At 33.3% G+C, this 21,567-nt stretch overlaps 2 protein-coding genes across 8 annotated transcripts in view; both read left to right on the top strand.

Annotated features, from left to right (window-relative positions):
* The first annotated feature begins 5,166 nt into the window (after window positions 1-5,166).
* Window positions 5,167-6,651, top strand: LOC113865251 (uncharacterized mitochondrial protein AtMg00810-like). Its single transcript, XM_027499685.1, has 3 exons — window positions 5,167-5,460; window positions 5,712-5,782; window positions 5,928-6,651. The coding sequence occupies exons 1-3, from the start codon at window positions 5,167-5,169 to the stop codon at window positions 6,649-6,651; spliced, it is 1,089 nt and encodes a 362-aa protein (XP_027355486.1).
* An 808-nt stretch (window positions 6,652-7,459) lies between these two features.
* LOC113864294 overlaps window positions 7,460-21,567 on the top strand; it is a 26,688-nt gene continuing 12,580 nt past the window's right edge. The window contains exons 1-14 of one of the 7 annotated variants that reach the window (XR_003504819.1): window positions 7,473-8,177; window positions 8,449-8,565; window positions 8,704-8,896; window positions 9,128-9,294; window positions 9,396-9,567; window positions 9,990-9,996; window positions 10,400-10,457; window positions 10,953-11,034; window positions 11,809-11,866; window positions 12,024-12,148; window positions 13,361-13,444; window positions 13,527-13,597; window positions 14,123-14,513; window positions 15,446-15,447. Coding sequence is in view for 6 of the 7 variants with exons in the window: in XM_027497852.1 (XP_027353653.1) it covers window positions 7,642-8,177; window positions 8,449-8,565; window positions 8,704-8,896; window positions 9,128-9,294; window positions 9,396-9,567; window positions 10,393-10,457; window positions 10,953-11,034; window positions 11,809-11,866; window positions 12,024-12,148; window positions 13,361-13,444; window positions 13,527-13,597; window positions 14,123-14,252 (1,800 nt within the window). In the remaining variant the exon portion in view is untranslated. Of the gene's footprint in view, window positions 8,178-8,448; window positions 8,566-8,703; window positions 8,897-9,127; window positions 9,295-9,395; window positions 9,568-9,989; window positions 9,997-10,392; window positions 10,458-10,952; window positions 11,035-11,808; window positions 11,867-12,023; window positions 12,149-12,616; window positions 12,722-13,360; window positions 13,445-13,526; window positions 13,598-14,122; window positions 14,754-15,445; window positions 15,448-21,567 lie in introns of those variants that run through there. The other 6 variants (XM_027497850.1, XM_027497854.1, XM_027497855.1 and 3 more) reach the window with 6 other exon arrangements.

Below are 21,567 nucleotides of genomic sequence, written 5' to 3'. Positions count from 1 at the left end.
TTTTACAAGTTTTTAAACAATTAATTAATGATAAATAAGGTCTTAAAAAATGTTGTTATAACTTTCTAATAAATGGAATGTTTTAGTTATATATAGAAAAAATTTAATTTTCACGTTTATAAAAAATAAGAATAAAAAAGTAAAAACAATGATGTAATAAATAAAAAGTATATTAACATTGACTTTTTAGATTAGATTTAAATATTTAAAAGTAATAAATTTTTTATTTTAAAAAATTATATTTATCATATTTTTATATCTATTGTTATAACTATATTTATAAATAATTATTATTTTAAATTTAAATTTAAGTTTTAAATTTTGAGATTGATAAAAAAAAAAATGTCTACTTCTACTCAAAGCACGGATAACACATACCTCTTAAGATTAGTTTGATCGTGATAATAATAATAGATAAGATAATTATTATATTTATTCTTATTTTTATTTAAATATTTATTATGTTATAATATAAAGTTACTTACTTTATTCAACTAGTGTAATTGTTATCATAAAAATATAATTAGATTAAAAGAAAAAGGAAAGCATAATAATTTTCTTTCCAAAATATCTTAATTTATTTTATTATTTTTATTTTCTCTTTTTCTCTTTATTTTTATATATTTTTTAAAATATATTATATTATTTTTATATATTTTTAAAATTAACAACAAATTTAAATTATTTATATATTTTTTATAAATTTAAAATAAATAACTTAGAAAAAAGTAAAAAATCAAAAATTAATTTAATATAAATATAAATAAAAAGGTAATTTTATCATTTTTTATATTTATGTCATATCTTTTTTTTTTTATCAAGTCTACATCAAATATTAGGTATGATAAAAATTTATCATACTCTTATCAAACTTTCTTATTATATTCATCTTGATTTTATCTTAACCAGCAACCGGGTCTTTAATATTTACGTGAGTTGATCTAAGAGTTTATTAAGTAATGCAATAAAAAATTTATATTTATATTTTATTTACAACATGTGTTTATTTTGTTATAAAAATTTCATTATCACAAAGTTTTGTTTGACAAAATATCAACTATAGTATTTTGTAATTTTGATAAAGCTACTCCAAAATTTTAAATGCTAAGATACAATGGTAAATTTGTTTATTTTTCATTTTTTAATATTAAACAAATAAAGTTCCTTTCTTGTGTTGAGATTTCTTCTTTCTTGCATTCTCTCACGAATTAAATAATGAATTAACAATGAAAGAGGAAAAATAATAATAATAATTCACTATTTATAAGGGTAAGTATAGATTTGACTTACATAAAATCAAATTAAATTTATTTTAAATTTAATTATATAAATTTAATTTTAAATTAATTTAATTTTTTAAAATTGGTTTAAAATTAGTTTTAAAATTTAGATTTAGTTTAAAACCAATTGTAAATCTAATAAAATATACTATAAATATGTTTATACTACTATTGAATTATTATATTAAAAAAAATTCATAATAATTAATATAAAATTATATCTACATATATTTTAATAAATTAATAATATAAATTTTTTATATTTTATTAAAATTAAATTCATAATTTTTGCTCTTCATCATCTATCCATGCATAAATATTAATTATATAGATTAAATTTTAAACTAATTTATTTTATTTTCTTTTAAAACTAGTTTTAAATTTTAAATTTAGTTTAAAACCGGTTTAAAAAATGATTTTAGTTGAAACTAGTTTTAAAGTCAATGATTTACATTAAGTTAATTTTAAAATTCAATTTTAAATTTAATATTTAAGGTAAAATTAATTTTTAATATATTTATAAATTTAATTTTTAATGTAAAATTATGTTGTTGTATTGCACTCTTGCATTATATTAGTGAATTTTTAAAATATTTTAGTAATTTTTATTAATTATATTATTTTTAAAACTTATTTTCATCAAATAGAGTTGATGATAAAAGTTTAAAGTAAAATTTATAAAAAAATATTAATATTAAATAATGATAAAAATATTGTTATAATATATTTTAAAATTTAAATATAGAAATAATAACAGTAATTAATTCAAATTATTTGTTATAATTTTATATCTTTGATATAATAGTTGTATTTTAAAAAATATTATTTTAAATTATAAGAATTAAGGTTAAGAACAAAATTATTTGTTATAAAATGTAATCATAAATTTTTTTTTTCTGAAATATTAGTTCTAAATTTTGGTAAGATATAAAAAAATATAAATTGTAAAATATATTAAAGTCTAACAAGTTATGACACAAAGTAATATTTCTGTGCATAATATTGATTTAAATGAAAAATAAACTTTCAGTTTTACAAAGTAAATTAAAAATATTAAATCAGTTACAAAAATATAGTAAATAAAAAAGACTAGTTTAATATAATATAAATTCAATTTTTTTAAAACTCTGATTCATATTTTTGATAAAGAAATATCTGATCAACGATATAACAAGAATAATTTTGAATCATATTAAGAGATTCTTTAGTTCAGAAGTAACGTCACTCAATCATTTTCAAATTAATTATAATTTTTTCTGTTTGTGAGAATCCCATCAGAGCGCCTTTTATTTTTAGTAGGTTATGAAATAGATCAAAGAATTATTCTCAATGTGGTTAATAGTTAAAATGGTTATGTTGCCACTCGTTGAAGGTGGTTAGAAGTAAAATTTATAATTTAGCTCCTTAGTCTAATCTTTGTATAAATACTTGATTCTTTTCAATCAATAAGTGTAGAATAATTTTTTATATTCTTCTCTCTTCTCTCTCCTAAAAACAAAAATTGTATTCATTACTGTGAGGTGTGTTTGTAGAGAACTCATAAGTTCTAACGGTGGTATTAGAGCAAGGTTTGGAAAGGGATCTTTTCATTCAGTAATGGCTTCTAATGATCACTTCCCTACCAATCTTTCAATTTTTATCGTTAAGAACTACAGTCATTGGAGTGTTCAAATGAAGGCTTTGTTTAGTTTTCAAGATTTGATGAAAATTGTTGAAATAGGGATTGAACAACCACAAGAAAGCGCCTTTGATGCACAGAAGATAGGTTACAAAGACCTCAAGAAGAAAGACTACAAACTTTGGTGATCCTTCGCCAATGTGTTGATGATTCTCACTTTGAGAAGATTGCTGCTATGAGTTTCTGCAAAAGAAGCATGGGACATCTTGAATAAAGCTTCTGTAGGAGTTGAGAAGGTGAAGAAAGTGAAACTTCAGACCTTCAAAAGACAATTTGAACTACTGTAGATGGAAGGAGATGAGAGCATTGGAAACTAGTTTGGAAGATTGCAGATTCTTGTCAATTCCATGAAGAGTTGTGATGAGAAATTTACTAATCTGATGTTAATTGAGAAAATCCTGCGAATTTTGAATCCTAAATTCAATCATATTGTGGTTATAATTGAGGAATCAAAGGACCTTGAATCATTAATTGTTGATGAATTGCAAGGATCACTTGAGGCATATGAACAAAGACTACAAGAGAGATCGAATGATAAAACCTTTAGAACAAGCACTTCAGGCTCAGCATCATTCAATAAATGGTGCTTCTAACTCCAATAGAGGCAAGAGAGATAAAGGAAAGTCCAAGAATTCCAGAGGGAAAGGAAACTATTCTAAAGAAAATGTCAAGTTTCAGCGTGAGCAGAAAACTGGAGGTGGAAATAAGAAAAGAGGTGATTTCAGTTCCACACGAGGTAGAGGAGAGAAAAAAAAATAGGATAAAAGGAATGTTGAATGCTACAATTGTGGCAAGAAAGGTCACTGTGTTGAGGAATCTTGGCACAAAGACAAGGATCTTGACGATGAGGCACGATTTGTTGCAGAAGCTAATTCTAATTCTGAACTAGTTTTGTTGATGGTCACCACAAAAATTGAAAATGAAACTAAAGATCACTGGTACCTTAATACAGGATGTTCTACACATATGACTGGTCATAAAGACTGGTTCCTCAGTCTTGATGAGACTGTGAGAAACAAGGTCAGGTTTACTGATGATAGCACCTTGAGTGCAAAAGGCATTGGCAAAATATTGATCTAAAGGAAGGAAGTTAAAGAGTCCTACATTAACGATGTGCTTTATGTCCCTAAAATGAGGTGCAATCTTCTAAGTCTTGGCCAATTACTTAAGAAAGGATATCAGATGATCGTAGAGGATAAAGTGTTGAAGGTATATGACAAAAAGAAACGACTGATACTGAAAGCCCCATTATCTAGAAATAGAACCTTCAAGGTTGGTGTGCATAACTGCTTGAGTGCTGCTACCAGTAATGTTGAATGGCTATGGCACTACAGGTTTGGTCACCTGAACTTCAAGGATCTGAGCCAGATGCATGAATTAGCAAAGGGAATTCCTAAATTAAAGACTGCATGAGAGAAATGTAAAGAGTGCCTGGAATGCAAGCAACCTTGAAGCATCTTTAAGAAGTTTATTCTTGTGAAGTTCAAAAAGAAGCTTGAAGTCATCTATTCTAATGTGTGTGGCTCTCTTCAGGTTGAATCACTTAGAGGAAGCATGTATTTTATGTCATTTATTGGTGATTTGACTAGGACAATATAGATTTATATGATTAAGAGGAAGAGTGATGTCTTTAGTGTTTTCAAAAAGTTTAAAGCCTTTGTTGAAAAACATAGTGGTAATCATATAAAAACTTTGAGAATTGATGGTGGTGGTAAATACACCTCCAAAGAATTCCTTGAGTTTTGTGATGAGGCAAGAATCACTCATGAATTCACACCACCATACACTCCACAACATAATGGTGCTGCAGAATGAAGAAACAGAAATATTATGAACATGGTGAGAAGCATATTGAAAAGTATGAAACTGTCACACTGCCTGTGGAGTGAAGTTGCTGCAACAACAATTTATGTCCTTAGCAGATGTCCTACAAAGAGGTTGAAAGGAATCACACTTGAAGAAGCATAGTCAAATGTCAAACCTAGTGTGAGTCATTTCAAAATTTTTTGTTCACTGTGCTACATGCATATCCCTGATCAATTGAGGCAGAAGCTAGATGATAAAGCTGAGCAAATGATCTTTCTCGGCTATCATGCAATTGGCGGCTACAGATTGCTTGATTCAAGGACTAATCAAGTTGTAATTAGTAAGGATGTTATATTTGATGAACTGAAAAGCTAGGAGTGGAAGGAAGACTCAGTGAATGAAATGGTTAGAATACTAGTTGATTCAGGCAGTGTTGAAGCCAATGAAGAAATGACTAGCACTGATGCTAATGTTGATGTAAGAAGGTCTCATAGGGCCAGACAACCTTCACAGACCTTGAGAGATTATGAGGTTTACATTGATGATCAGATCACAGATGAAGGTGATCTAGTACACCTAGCCTTGTATGCAGATACTGAACCAATGAGCCTTAATGAAGCAATGAAGGATCCAAAATGGATTTTTGCTATGAAAGAAGAAATGAACTCCATTGAAAAGAATCACACCTATGATCTGGTGACATTACTACAAAGGAAGAGACCTATTGTAGTAAAGTGGGTCTACAAAGTGAAGAGAAGTCCAAGTGGTGAAGTGATCAAACACAAAGCCAGATTGGTTGCGAAGGGCTTATTATAAAAAGGAAGGTGTTGATTATGGTGAAATTGTTGCTCCAGTAGCAAGGATTGAGACAGTAAGGTCTGTAGTAGCCATTGCAAGCCTTAAAAATTGGTCTATGCATTAGCTTGATGTGAAGTCTGCATTCTTAGATGGACACTTTGAAGAAGAAGTCTTTGTTGAACAACCTCTTAGATTTCAAATTGCTGGTCAAGAATGAAAGGTGTACAAGTTAAGAAAAGCCTTGTATGACTTGAAACAAGCTTCAAGAGTTTGGAATAAGAAAATTAATAGTTTTCTCATTCAGATTGGTTTTGTGAAGTGCATTTATGAACATGGAGTCTATGTCAAAGGAAAATATGAGTTAGACTTGTTGATCCTGTGCCTCTCTATGTTGATGACTTACTGATCACAAGAAGCAACAAGTTTGAGATTGACAAGATTAAGCAGTTACTAATGAAGCAATTCGAGATGACTGGTGTAGGTCCTTTATCTTATTTCCTTGGAATTGAATTCAAAGAAACTAAAATTGGAATCCTTATGCATCAAAGCAAATATGCAACAAATCTTCTGAAAAGGTTCAATATGGTAGAATGTAATGCAACAACCACACCTATAGAGATGGCAATGAGCTTGAAAGATGAAGGAGAACTTGTTGATACTACACTTTACAAACAGATTGTTGGTTCACTGAGGTATTTATGCAATACAATACCTGATTTAGCTTTCAATGTTGGCCTTATCAACAGATTTATGCAAGCTCCAAAGACCTCTCATATGATGACTGCAAAGAGGATAATGAGATACATTAAAGGAACCATAAACTATGGTGTCTTGCTCTCCAACGATAGTACCAAAACAAATGCAAAACTGTTTGGCTATACTGATTCAGACAGGAGAAGAGATAATGATGATAGGAAAAGTACTTTTGGGTACATCTTCTTGTGTGGTGAAGCACCAATCAATTGGTGCTCAAAGAAGGAAGACCCTGTGGCCTTATCTACCTATGAAGCAGAATACATAGCTGACTCAATGTGCTCTTGTCAAGGATTGTGGTTTGGAAAGCTTCTCAAAGAGATGAAGATACAATAATCAAGGCTAGTAAATATGTTTGTGGATAATAATTCTACAGTTAGCTTGGCTAAGCATCTAGTTGATGATCAAAACAACAAGCACATTGAGACTAGGTATCATTTTATCAGGTTAAAAGAAAACCTTGCAGATATACTAACCAAACCTTTGAAGAAAAACAGATTTAAAGAATTGAGGAACAAGTTAACGATTGAAGTTAAATGAAATCAGAATTACAGGAGAGTGTTAGTTATAATTCTGATTTAGTTAATTAATTAGAATGATTAGCAGTTAAAATGGTTATGTTGCCATTAGTCGAAGGTGATTAGAAATAAAATTTATATATATACTTATTCTTTTCAATCAATAAGTGTAAAATCGTTTTTCATTTTCGCCTTTCTTCTGTCCCACAAAAACATAGACTGTATTCATAAGGTATAAGGTGTATTTGCAGAGAACTCATAAATTCTAATACATAATTATTACTAAAATTTATAAAATTTAAAAATATTTTTATTATTTATAATAAATATTTTATTATATAAAATAAAATTAAATCATATAGATAATATTTAAAAATAAAAAATTAATTATTAAAAATTTAAATATTTAATATTAAAAAGTCAAGCGATATGATGAAAAAATATTAATTTTTTAAAAATAATTTAAAAATATTATATATAAAAGTATATCAATGTTTTAAATACATTTGGTTTGGACATATGATAAAGTGCATTACATTCCTGAATTTACTGGTTGAGGGTTATTTATAAAATAAAACAGAAGAAAATTGGCTTTAATTTAAAATTGAAGAGGGCGTTTTTTAATTATGGAAATGGAGTTGGATCTTTTGCGGTTCCCTTCTCCAGCTGTCGTGGTCTCTACTGAAAAAACCCTGGCAGTCCCTCAAGTCACATGGATCAGTTCCGCGCCATCACTATCGATCATACAACAGAAGAAACTTCGAAACCCTAACTCAGTCATATTCTCAGAAACCGTTCAGAATGATTGATGGTAGTGATCATGCAGCAGCAACAGCAACAGCAACAGCAACTGCAACACCAGAATCCTTCTGCACTGGTGCCGCAACTCAACAATCCCCAACCCTCCTCCTCCGCCACCGCCACCGCCGCCACCCCTACTTCCCTTAGGTCACCCTCCGCCGCCGCCACCCCGTCCCAGCTCTCGTCGCCCATCTCCGCCGTTCCCCACCGCCAAGCCCTACTCTCCTCACTTCCCGTGTCAGTCGCGGCGGCTCTCCCTTCCGGAGAGCCTGTTTTGACGGCGGCGCCGACGAGTCCGTTGGTCAGAGTCCGGCTCTCGGACATTGCCCCCTATGACGGAGCACCCGCGGGGCCTTATCTCAGAGCAGTGGAAGCATTGTGTGGGTCTCTCTTGCGGCACAATGCTGCGCTGATCGAATTAGGGAGCGAAGATACTGCTCTGATGCGATGTAGCTTGGAGGGTGCAAGGTTGTTTTTCAGGAGTAGGGCCCACCTTGGTGTTGGGAAGGGTAGTCGTGGGGTTTACATGTATAGGGCAGGAAGGTATAATTCTCATACACTTATATAGTTAATGTGTTTGGAACTGCTTAAAATCACGAGGTTTAATGTGAAAGCTATAACCTGTAGCGTTAGAATGGTCCACCTTTGAGTGGATTTGACGCCAATCCAAATACACTCTTAGTTGTTGCTGTTATTTATTGGTTTGGAACTTTGGAGCATAGGATTGATTTTTCTGTGAAGATTATTATTTGAGATTAGTTTGGACTTTGAACTAACGCGGATGCTATTGTTATTTGTGGTTCACTTGTTTCAGGGCATTGGAGGATTGGGATTCTTCTCCCCCCTGCATGACTGATATTTTTAGGTGCATGGGAAAGGCGTCTCGTTCCGCCCTTTGTGCCATTGCAAGGCATTTGCGCCTTCGAAGCGAGTAAGGAATGAGGGTTATGAAGGAGGACCTCTCTGTTTAGTTTACCTGTCTTGTTGTGTGTTGTCTTGTCTGATTGTTTATTTCTTTGATTTTTTTTGTTAACTGTGTATGCTCACAGAAGAAAGGTGCCTTGTGCAGTGTCTTTAACCATTTGCTTGATGATGCTCCTTTGCCTGCTAATGAGGTGTCATCGTCAGTTCTTGTTGTAACCTACTCACATTCTTCTTTGCAAAATGGAAAAGGTGCCATTGGAGGCGGTAAGCCTACTATGAATGGTGAAGTTGAGAAGGGACTGTTGACATTGATATCTTCTGACACTCCTGGTCTTCAGGTGTCTTTTTTACTTATTTTATGTAAATTGTAAAAGTAGCGAGTTCAAGTGTTCTCAGTTTGTTGAAGAAAGGGCAATTAGCTATAGGTCCCATTAAATTCACTTGTGATGCTATTGTCTAATACTTATTTTGTAGCCTCCCGGGTATTTTGTTAGGTGACAGTTAAATCTTGGTGACTTGTCTATTGGTTTATCTTACTAGTTTTATGAATAATCTGTTTTCTTCTACAGGTATGTGATCCCAATGGTCGTTGGTATCTGGCAGACAGTGGGTCTGGGCCTGGAGATCTTTTACTGATAACAGGCAAGGCACTTAGCCATGCCACTGCAGGCCTACGTCCTGCTGCATCATATAGAGCTTCACCTGATTATTTTCTGAATCCTAATGGTGGAGGAAGGTACCAAATATATTTTCGGAAAAAAAATATCTTGTATTTGTGATGATTGATAAGATTCCAAGTTACTTATTTAGGTACCTTCTTGATCTTTCTGACTGTAGGACTTCTCTTGCATATAGACTCATGCCACAGGGCAATGCTATATTAGATTGTTCACCAATTGCAGCAGCTGGCCATGTTATTCCTCAAAATTATGTTCCAATATCTGTAAGCCAATTTATGGATGACCTTGCTGCTGAAGAACTGACAGGAAGCAGATGCGATAGTGCTGATGTAAGTTATCTCTCCTAATGTAATGTATGTTATGAAAGTCCTCCCTCACCAACCATGACCAGATAAACACAAAAGAAGACCCTAACCATAACAAATGGGAATGCAAAGAGGCACCTTTCAAGATACAGCATTCTCCTATACCCAAACCAAATACTTCAGAAGTTTGTAAAACTGCAAACTGCTGAAAATCTTGGCATCCATATTCTTGCCAACTGTAACTTTCCTGCTGCATAAGCCATAGGAGTTTCTCTGCAACAAAATTCACTGGGATTCTTTATAATGTATACTCTCCAAATGGCATGAATATTGTCATAGAGCAACTAATCAACTTTTTTGCATTTAAACTTCCATGTTGTGACTCACAATGTGGAATATTGAGGATCAGTGCATGAACCAGTTGATAATGACAATATTTGTGCTAGGTTTCTGCTGTGAAACTACAAATGAATTTAAGTTCTTGTGGTGGGAGGGAGGATGCTGTATACAAACTAATATTTAGAGCTTTGTAATCTGTCAATTGTCCCATACCAAGTGACTGATTGATCTTATAAACTAATTTGATTGTAGCTCTCTTGTTTCGCTCATTTATAAATATAAGTTTACGTATGTAGTATTTTTGCCTGTAAGCTTGTTGGCATTGGAGGATCTGGTTAGCCATTGAGGCCAGCTATTCAGAAGATCATAATGGTCTTTTTCTTGTTTCCCTGTCATTATAACAGTTCTTATATATGTAACGGCTCTTCTTGTAAAACTCCCAGTACAATTTCCCTTTGTGAAATTTTTTTCTTTGTTGTACAAGGAAACTTATATCTGTTTTATTCACAGGTCGCCATTCAAAACAATGTGAATAAGGAGCCATCGTTGAGAAGTGTTCTATCAGATCCTTTGTCGTAAGTGTAGTTGCTGCTATTAATATTATACATATCTCCAGACTCTACTGATTGTACCAAATGATGGTTTGTGGCATTCCTCTGGAGCCAGAGTTAAATTGTCAGATACATGATAGTATTGATCTCCATGAATACAATTTACAATTTAATATTCAGAAGAGAAAGGATTCCTGAACATCTGTGTTTTCTGATGTTGCATAATGAAGTTATAGATAACGTTGTTAAGGGAAACTCATCAATTGGAAGTTTTCTTGGGGTTTCAAGGCACTTAGTTAAAGTAAACAATATAGTTAAGATCTTTTAATGTCTACATGCAAGTTTGGCAATTTTTTTAGTAATTTCTTTTTACATGTATAGCTTTTCTTTTTTACTTGCATCTGGACTCATTTTGTGCCTTTTTCATTTATATTATCATAAAAGAAAAATATGCTTTTAAGGACATACTGTGGTTTAATTTTATTCTGATATCTATTCCTGTTTCAATTTATTCACCAGTGGTACATTCCTTGAAGATGCCATGCTTGTCTCATGTGGACATTCTTTTGGAGGTCTCATGCTGAGGAGAGTCATTGAAACGGTAAGTGGGGCTTTTTCCTATTTCAGTCTTCTAAAACATATATAGGTTACATCTCTGCATCTAGAAATTAAAGCCCATTGCCAATGAAAGTGACATTTTTTGCATTTGAACCATAGGCAGACATAGTCTGACATACTAGAGTTCAAGGATTATATCTGTGTCTGTCTGTGCAAGAAATCTATACACATTAGAGGGTTCATGATAATATAATGCTTTTATTTGGGGTAATGAAAGATTGGTGTAAAATTAGATCAGTTGGGCTGTGTACAATATTTTGAACAGTAGTTATGCCTTCAATGTATTGAAGGCAAGCAATAGCAAATACTTGGTCTTGAAAATTTATGAAATCTTGTGCTGTTGTGGAAATTATGGTGTGAGGCCTGATAATGTTGTAGAACCATGGATAAGATTTGTTGGTTGCCACAGTTACATACCGCGAAATAAGGATGTTACCCAAATTTCCCAAGTTAAACAGCTAAAATATTACATTGGCCTTCCAGATGGTTACATTTAATTTCTATAACAAAAGGTTAACAACTTTAAGATAGTTAATGCCTTGAATCTTACAACTAAACCCAGTATTAAATTGTACCATATTTTTGTTTTCTGTGTATTTAAACTTGTACTTTCTTGGTCTTTGTACCCTTCATGATCTGTATTCTTATTTTGGTTGTATTTGTGTTGTCTCATTTCTGTTACTTTCTACTTCCATTATGGAATTAGACTGTTTGATGGAGACAAGAATCATACTTACAATTGTTGTTTCTGCCACAGTCAAGATGTACTCTTTGCAATGCAGAAATTGAGACCGGCTCTTTGATCCCTAATCTTGGTATCTTTCATTTCCTTTGTAGTTTTACACTGTTTCAGCCATCTACACACACAAATACATAGATTATGTAGCCTCATTTCTGGTTGTTGTGTCTTTCTGATTCATTGGTTCCTTGTTATTTATTTTGTGACATGGATTGATTTGAGTTTCCTTTCAGCTCTTAGAGCTGCAGCTGCTGCTGTCAAGCATGAGGACGATCGAAGGTTATTTCGTAATGCTGCTCTCCGAAAGCGACGGAAAGAAATGGGGGACCAAATGGATTCAATGAGAAGAGTGAACAGGGTATATAACTTAGATAGCCTGTCTTCTTTTTTTTTTTTTTCAATCAGAATATTGTGGTGGGAAAATTTTTTCTCTTTAAATCAACAATTAACAAATGTACAGGGGCTATTTTTAATCTTTGATTACTTAAGCAATAAGGCGATGGCATGATCTCCAAGGTTGCCTGCGTATACTATACTATGATTTACCTAGAATGTTCCTGAAATGGACTTAGTCCAGCTTCTTTTATGAGATGGCTGTTTTCCTAAGATTACTTAAACCATGATAAGGAGATAGCATGACATTTAAGGTTGACTGTGAATAGAATGATTTATCCAGAATGTTCCAGAAGTTTACTTCACAAAAAAGCTACCCAGCTTTTGTTAGTTCCACTTCATAAAATAAAAACCTGTAATCTTGTTTTTGTTTAGAAATTCTAGATTTGAGATACAAATGTTATTATACTTTTGACTTGAAATTTAATAGTAGGGATTGGATAGTGCAATCTTTGTGTATGTATTGCTATTGCGTATTTGCATATCCTACATTCCTGTTGATGGCAAAAGTTTGTAATCAGATTCCCTGCGGTCAGAGAGAGAATGCAAGAAGAGTCTCTTCTGCATATTTTATTTTTCATACCTTAAAAGCTCATAAAATACAAGCCTACAAATTTGGGTTATTGGATTAGAAATGTAGAGCCCTGCACTATATAGCCAACTGGAGGGAATCCTGCTCCTTAAATTTTTCATAATATGCCTTGAAGTTGTCCACAGCATCAGTATCAATATATAGTAATACAGAATAATACATTATTTTGTAAATGATAATACTGGTCATTCCTATTTTCTTGTAAAGGAGTAGTTTCTCTCTTAGTTGACCTTCCATGTGTGGGAGGGGCAGGTGGGGGTGAAATGTATTTGCATGTATCTTCAGTTAAACACTTCTCCAATAATAGCGTTAAGTTGTACTAATAAGTTACTGCTACCATAGTGCCTCCTAGATTTTAAAATATATTATTATAACTGACTTCCACAAACCCACCAAACAAATTGATCTCCGTCCTCAGTGTATGTGTAGATTTTGAAGAGATTGACCATGCATGTGAAGCAAACCAGGAGTGTTGTGCATGAGCATGAATTATTATGCATTCTGACTATAAACCAGATGTTCAAGACTATACGGAATTAATTTTCTGGAGTGAAATTTATGTATATTGGCACTTAATTGTTTTAGGAAAATGGAGATTTTACTGCTGTTGATGGACTCCAGCGGGGTGTACAATATCCATTTTCAGTAAATGAGAGAGTCATTATTAAGGTAAACAATTTTGGTTTTGTTTTCAATTTTTGGCCATTACTGTATCAGATGGTCAGCAGTTATGGACAACCAATTTCTACAGGGTAACAGGAGGACCCCAGAAAAATTTGTTGGGAAAGAAGCTGTGATTACGTCTCAGTGTCTCAATGGCTGGTAAGTTATCAAAAAAGAACTTGTTTACATTTTTATTTAGGTTCTTGATATAGTTTTGAATTACTACCTTTTATGTGAAAACATTAAATGTTAAAAATCAGTTTGCAAGCACATTACATAATTAATTAGTCAACTTTTATGGCGTAGTGAAGCTTCCCATTTAGATGTGCAAGGGAATAGAGGTTTTCTGCGTGCTTGGTATCACTTTATCTTTGTAACACGGTACATTTATATGTATTCTCAACTTTTCAGAATTTTCTTTTACTCCGGTTTGGCCTGTAACTTTAAAAGGCCAAACCTGAGTTGAATCATTCGGTCTAGTTTCAACATTTGATGTCTGTGGGTGGGGGATTTGATAGTTCATAATGGTTTTTATATTCTTACACACCTACACGCTTAATTTATAACATGTATCGTATCATATTTTTATGTATTTGCAGTACAACTGTATGCAGGGAATCTGATTTGACTTGTCCTAAGTGAAAGTGAAAGTGAAAATCTCATTGATGTCAAACTTCTGTACAGGTATTTGCTCAAGATTATTGGAACTGGAGAGAATGTCCGCCTGCAGTACCGTTCTCTTAGAAAGCCCTTAAACTCACCAGCTATAGAGGACCAGTGCCCCTCACAGCCAATTCAAAATAGCAGCTCTTAAAATAGATTCATTATAGGTTTTCCTTCTTCCATTTTTCTTCGATGTGAAAAAAGGAAACTTTTGATCCTTCGAAGTAAAGAATTAACTGTCCTAGTCTTGATATTTGATTGTAAAGAATTAAGTTGACTGGTCGGGCTCCTTACAGCACGGGATAGAGGTTTATGTAACTTGTTTATCAACGAGGTTATTCGTGTAGATGCTAATGCTAGGTCGGCTTATAATCATTGTAAAGAAAGCAGGCAAAGAAAAATTAGATAGCATGTAAATTGTAGCTTGCAATTAGTGAATTGGATCACATATTTCGTTTGTTTTTCTTTTTGCCATAATTCAGTTTTTGTAGAATGTGTTGCTTCTGCCCTCTTACGATTTCATATTTGTAAACTTGAAGCTGTAAATGCCAAATACTGTCTTGATGAGAATACAGAACAGAGAACAGCTGCCTTCGTCCTTGTGTTGATGTACACTGCAAATTTATCACCAAAGACAGTTATTTTATTTTTCGTGAACAAAGGAGCCGAATCCCTGGTAAGCAAATTATACTACTGCTTTGTTTTGTTTAAGTGTAATACAAGAGAGAGTTATGAAAGAAAGAAATAAGCAAGAAAAGCTGAAATTTCATTGTTAGTAGGATAAAAGTGAATGGGAAAGAAATAAGTGGGGGAATTTACTATTTCTTATTGTCTTGTCTTGTGTGCAGAGAAAGGAGGAAAGAGAAATATTTTATGCATCTTTCCTAAAATACTTTAAATCTAAGCTAAATATGTTTTAACTACCTCTAAATAGGGTTTATTTCAAATTATTACTCATTAAATTTTTTTATTTTAATACTTAACTAATTTTTTTTTTAATTTTGTACTTGACTTTAGCTTTTGTTAGTTAAAGGATGACATGATTCAAAGTTTGTCATATCACCTTCAATTTATCTCTTTCACCTTACTTTTAAATTTTCACATACGAATTCATATAAAAAAATAAAACATAACTTATACGATGCGTTTTGGGGAATGAAAGAGAGGGCCAAATCAAGAACCCTATTTCAAGAAGAAGAACACTAAGGAGAAAAATATGTTGAAGGCAAATATAAAGGGAAGAAGAAGAATCATTAAAGGAAGAAGGATGTTAGGGTTCTTTTTTTGTTGGTTGTCATTATCCATCTTGGTCTTCTTTTCTGTTCTTTGTCTTTACGAAATGAGTAGTGTGGGTGGTCCTCGTGCTCATCTTCTGCAATGTTGTTGTAACTTGCAAATTTAAGAAGCTCGCTATAATTTTTACCTCACAGAGCAAGAAAAATCTTGGTAGAAGGTTTTGGAAATGCTTTGGTTGGAATGCAAGTTCAACTGATTGTATTTGGGAATGAATTTGTGTTTATGTGTTTACAAATTTATTTGTATTTAGTTTGCAGGAATCTAATTCTTATAATTATTTTCATTAGATTATAGAACTTATAGATTGGGACAATGAGTCTATTATCTCGAGACAAATTCGCACAATTCAAGAGTTGAAGGCAAAGATCAGTAATTTAATAGAAGTTGAAAAAGTAACTGAGGAGAAAATGGTAAAAAGTAAAGAAGAGATGACGAGACTTTAGGAAGAATGATATGATCTCCATTGACAACTTGCATTATTAAAGTTTAAAATATCCCACAAGAAGATTGTTATTGAGAGGAATAGGGTGAAGATTTTAGGATGTTTAGTGATTGTACTTTGATTTTTCATTACCATTGTGAGCATTGTAGTAGTAATGAATATTGTTGGTAACAAAGTTTTAAAGGCTGACAGTTTGTAATTCAATGTAATGAAAGTTATTTTAAATATGGTTGAATGAATTCAATGACAGAAGAATTGATGCTCATGACTTTGTTCACTCTGTCATGATCTTTATTAACAACTTGCGTTATTCACTCGGTTGAATTTGATTGTATTCACTGTAAAAATTGATTATGATTTGACATAACAATTGATAACTGAATGTACAAGTTTGATTAGTTATCAACTACCTCCATACTTTTATTATTTCAGAACAAAACATGTATTTTTAAACTGTTTAAGGTTTACTACCTCCATAAATAAACATTTTCATATTACTATCTTCGATATATAACTGAACGTAAATTACTGTTTAATATTTTATATTTTTTTAGTATCTCTAAAAACTTGCATTATACAAATTTACTAATTCACTACCTAGTTTTGTTATAAGTAACAAATTAGAAATGTGTGAAAAATAAGACTTAAACATACAAAACATGGGTCCTAAAAGATGCAAATGCATGCTGCACATTGTTTATATTTAATTGTCATCAAAAGGTACACCTTGTGGTTCATAAAAGATTTTCATTCACATGCTTCATAATTAAAATAAAGACATTGTTGTTGCACATTGTTTAAAATATTTAGCAGTAACATTACTCCCAATACAAAATAACTCTAAACACTATTCTCCTCAGAAATGGTTGCTAAAAAACACTGTTCCTTTTCAATTCACATCATTTGTCCGTCTCCCTTATCTGCCCCTGCTACTGCACTTGCCTCCCAACTTCGTTGACTTGGTTGAGTTAATAAAGGTGATGAAGTTGGCCCTTCATTAGCTGCTCATTTTGCTACAGCAATGTCTTCATTGAGATCTGCAGTAGTTGATCTTTCTTTTGGTTGATCACTTGGTTGACTTGTTTGCTTCTGTCTTGTGGTTGGTCCCTTTGGTAGTCTTCTTAACACCATTTTTGCTTGTAAACGTAAATCATTAGCAATTTTACTAAAGTCATGAAATGACGAGGCTAATACATATACCTTTTTCTGGACTGGTAAAAATTGTTGTGCCCCCACTGCTTCAGGTGGATTAGGTGCTGAGCTTTCAACATTTGCCTCAAGTTGACCTTCAGCTGTTTCAGTGGCTGTTGGTTGTGGTGGCGCTGGCTGTTGACAAGTTCTTGTGTTATGGCGTTGTACACCATGTAACGCCCCCAAATGTGAGTGTGGACTTGTGATTTGGCTGAAACTGATTGAGGAATAGGCTAAGTGTGTGTTGTAGGGGCGTTCTCGCTGTAGCGAGAAGGCCTTGGGCAAAAGGCGTCCATTTATTGCGTTCTCACTATAGCGAGAGGCTCCTCGCTGCAGTGAGAAGGGAGCATAAAAGGTGTAGTCTCACTGTAGCGAGAGGGTCTCGCTATAGCAAGATTGTGCAGAAATCAGAGTGCAGATTCATCTGAGCTTTTACTGTAGCAAGAAGAGGTCTCGCTGCAGTGAGAAATGTCTTACTGCAGTGAGAGATACCTCGCTGCAAAAAGAAAAGTCTCGTTGTAGCGAGAGTGTCGCGAATCCTAGGGTATTTAAGGGGTTTAGCGTTCGAAAAATTCATTTCCCACCCTTCCTCTCGTCTCTTCTTCAATTCTCTCGACCCTCAACCCTTCTTCACCGATTAAATCGCCTCCAAAGCCGTTTAGGTGCAAGATTGAAGGTTAAAATCGTGTTTGGAATGCTTGGAGGTGAGTTTTATGGGTTAAGATTTCGGTTTTCATCCCTTTTTTCCATTTTCTCAGTTTCTCATGGAGTTTTTCATGTGTTTAGGACAAAAATTCGTGTAGGAAGCACTTCCATTGTCATTTTGTGTTGTGGGTCTTCATTTCGGGGTAAGGGAGACTCTACCCTATCTCCTTGTGCTTAGAATTCATTTGTATTGCTATGTATTAGAATATGATTGAGATAGAATGTAGAAAGATGTGTATTTGGATGAAAATGACTTTATTTGCAATATAATGGTGATGGAATGTGTGTGTTTGAGTATAATGTGGTTGATATGTATGGATATGTCATTGGGTGAGAATGAATACCATGATACAATTGAAAATATGGGTGAATATGTGTGAATGACATGTGATCTTGATTACGGTTATGTTTGAAATATTGGAAACTATGAATGGTTACAGCGATATACTGGGGATGTGGAAGATGGGGGCAGTAGAAATACCTTGGGGAAGAGAGCGTGGTGGTGACGCCAACAGTGAGCATGAGTGCACCACAAGTCATATACTCTCCTCCTGACTCGGTCTCTGACTAACACATTTGCTAAAGGGCCCTTGACCGCACACGTATCCGTAAGGCAGGGGCTAACCGGCGACTATCCATGGTATGAAACTAAGTTAGTCCCTGAGGTTGAGGACATCAAGAAATTTTAATCACAGTACCACATTGAGCGTGGCTACGTGCAGCGAGCGCACGTGTGTGTGAATTGTTTGACAGTGCAATAAGCGTACCTGTATGTGAATTTGAATGGAATGTTGAAATGTATTACTTCGTGTTTATTGATGCATGATTTGAATTATGTTAGTAAATGTGTGAAACGTGCAATGTGAGATGGAACTGCTATAGGACTTAGAAAACTATTTTTTTAAAAAAATTGTGATATATTTAAATAGGTCCTGTAACATTTGTTTTGTCTCAAACTTGTAACCCTCCTTATTTTAGAAATACTTTACTAAATCATGCATTTGGAACTATTTAAATGAAATTTTTATTATTCCCATTTTATTGCTAAATTAATTTATTAGAAAATTAAATTAAGGTGTTACACACCACATCTTTTATACTTATACTTACAAGATCTTTTGTCAATCTTGTCATATTTGAATTTATCTCATTAGGTTTCCTTCTACTCAATTTTTTAGGTCTTCGGACCCTTTTTATTTTTAGGGAGGTAGGATCTCATTAAACTCAGTTTCAGGTCACATGTCCTACCTATTGGTGGTTAAAATTTTATGTCTATAACATATCACATAAGTATCCTGAGAATAATAATTATTAACATAGTTCATGAAGTCTAATTATAGGGCAGCCACAACATGCCTGTATGGAATGCCTTCTAAATCCCAGAAATTATAATTACAATAGTTTCTACAGATGTCTATTATAAGTTTATCACTAAAATGTAAATGACTCACTTCAAAGTCTTCATCCCCTTCCTAACTTGTTACCTAATTCCTTGACTTTTCAACCTCTCAATCTATTCGTTTTAAAGGCTTAGGCATAATTTGTCCTTTGTAGCCTTTAACTTTGTCCCTAAGGTTAGAAAACCTATTCATCAAATACATCCTTATCCACTCAAATATTGTGAGAATTGATTTATCCTTAGCAATTAGAATTGTGCTATTAAATGCTTCACTAAGATTATTCATTAATAAATCACATTTTTGGTAACATGAAAATTTATGCTTACACCATGTTTTCCTGTCTAGATTAAATGGCCACCAGTATGCAGCCTCATTTAATCTAATCTATTGCATATAAGCCCTCCAAAGTTGTTCATATGTTGCTTTGGCAGCACCCATCATGAGGTCTCTTAGTTGGACTCCTCCTTCAAACTTCTTCTTAAAATTGTTGTATAAGTGCCTCAAATAGAATCTATGTTCAACAAGTACAGAAAATTCTTCAAAAACTTGTGTCAAGCCTTGTCAAAAATTTCAATTAAGTCAGCACAAAATTCTAAGGTATTAATATGAAAATGAGTTAACTTAGAGGTAGTAAAAACAAACACCTTTACCTTTTGTTGGTCACTCATAAAGACCCCCTTGTTGGCTTCAATAGAACCAATATTTTCTAAGAGCAAATTCAAAAACCATCTCCACGTCTCCTTTGACTCAATCTCCACAATAGCAAAAGCCAAGAGAAGGTATTGATCATTTGGGTCTCCAATAGCAATCAATAGCTGAGCTCCAAATTTATTTTTTATGTGACATCCATCCACCCCTATCAATAGGCGATAAACCTTTTTAAAAACTTATTTTGGACCTTTAAGACACATGTAGAAACTCCCAAACCTTGGCAAAATCTCCAAAGATGGCCTAAATACTCTAATCACACAAGTATTGGCTACACTTCTTTGTTTAAGTTCAGCTGCATATCTCCAAAGTAGTCCATATTGTTTGTCAAAGTCACTATCAATCATACTTTTAGCAATCTGTTTAGTCCTAAATGCTCTTGACAATGTTATCCTAGTGGAATAATTAGATTGAATTTATCCAACAATATCCTTTAATGCAATGTTAGTATTTGTGGCCTTCATCTTGTTAATCAAAATCTTAGCAACCCAAGATGATTCCGCACTCTTATTATGGATGTGTGTTTATCAGTCAGAGTGTTCAACCTGTAAGTCTCTGAATTGCTGACCTTACTAACATACACATAGTATTCAACACAATACCTACATCTTGCCCTTGCCCTCCTCTTACCATTTTAATCAAATCTGATTTCTTTTCCATTCAACACATTATACTCTTGAATTGCGTCCTTCAACTCTTTAATGGAACCAAACTCCAAACCTAACTTCCATTTGAAATCTTTATTCAAATCATCACCATTAAATTTGGAATATTTCCTCCTATAAGCATATAGGTACTTTCTCAAGCTCATGAACACTATAAGCAACATATTCCTCCTCAACTTTAACATCTTCATTCACTTTCTTTGCAACTAACTTCTTCCTACTGCATTTTACTCGCCCAAATTCTACGACGTGTTTATCAAATCCATCATCTATGTCATCAATTCTATCCTCCTCATTATCATCTAAATGAACTTCTTTTAGAAATTTCTCCTCACTACTGGCAAAATTGTCTCCAACAACACCCTTGTATCCTACTTCACAAACAACATACATTTTAACCTCAACACTGTTAGACATGGCAAAGTTAGCCATGTCTAGGGCTACACTGTCACAGTTGATTTCCTTGAAGTCACAAGGATCATGTTTCCACCATATCCTCACTGGATGCTCTCTGTAACCTAAGTCTTCTTTTACAATCCTAAGTGCTTCAAAGTACGATCACCTGTCCATATCAATGTTCTTCACATGAATTGCCTCTTTGCCCCCAACATAGAGCATCACAGGGTCCAACTCAAAATGACCCCCATGATGAATAATAGCATTGAAAATCATCTATATACAAAAATGAACAAATATTCGTGTCAGGTAAAGCAAAATTAACGAAAGTAAAGCCTAACCGTCAATAATCAAATCGAATAACACTTACTTTCAACAATGTCCAAAACAGTGCTTCATATTACTCTTCGCTCAACACTAGGTGCTTTCCAGAATAGCAAAAGGCCTTGCCTATTTATGGCAACAAAACGTCACCTCTGGTAACACTTCTCCTCCACAAACAACCAATCACCAACAACGGTGCTTGGGAAACAAGGAACAAACAATAACGCGAATGTTTGTTTCCAAAACGAAAAAGAATGAAGATGAAGATAAGAAACAAAGTTGAATTTCAGATAAAAGATTCAACAATTTTTGTTTTGTATTTTAAAAATTTTCACTTGA

Source organism: Abrus precatorius, unplaced genomic scaffold, assembly GCF_003935025.1.
Source record: "Abrus precatorius isolate BTA unplaced genomic scaffold, Abrus_2018 Scaffold4, whole genome shotgun sequence".
Lineage (NCBI taxonomy): Eukaryota > Viridiplantae > Streptophyta > Magnoliopsida > Fabales > Fabaceae > Abrus > Abrus precatorius.
Note: the sequence above shows the minus strand (reverse complement) of the source record. Positions and strands in the feature narration are given on the sequence as shown.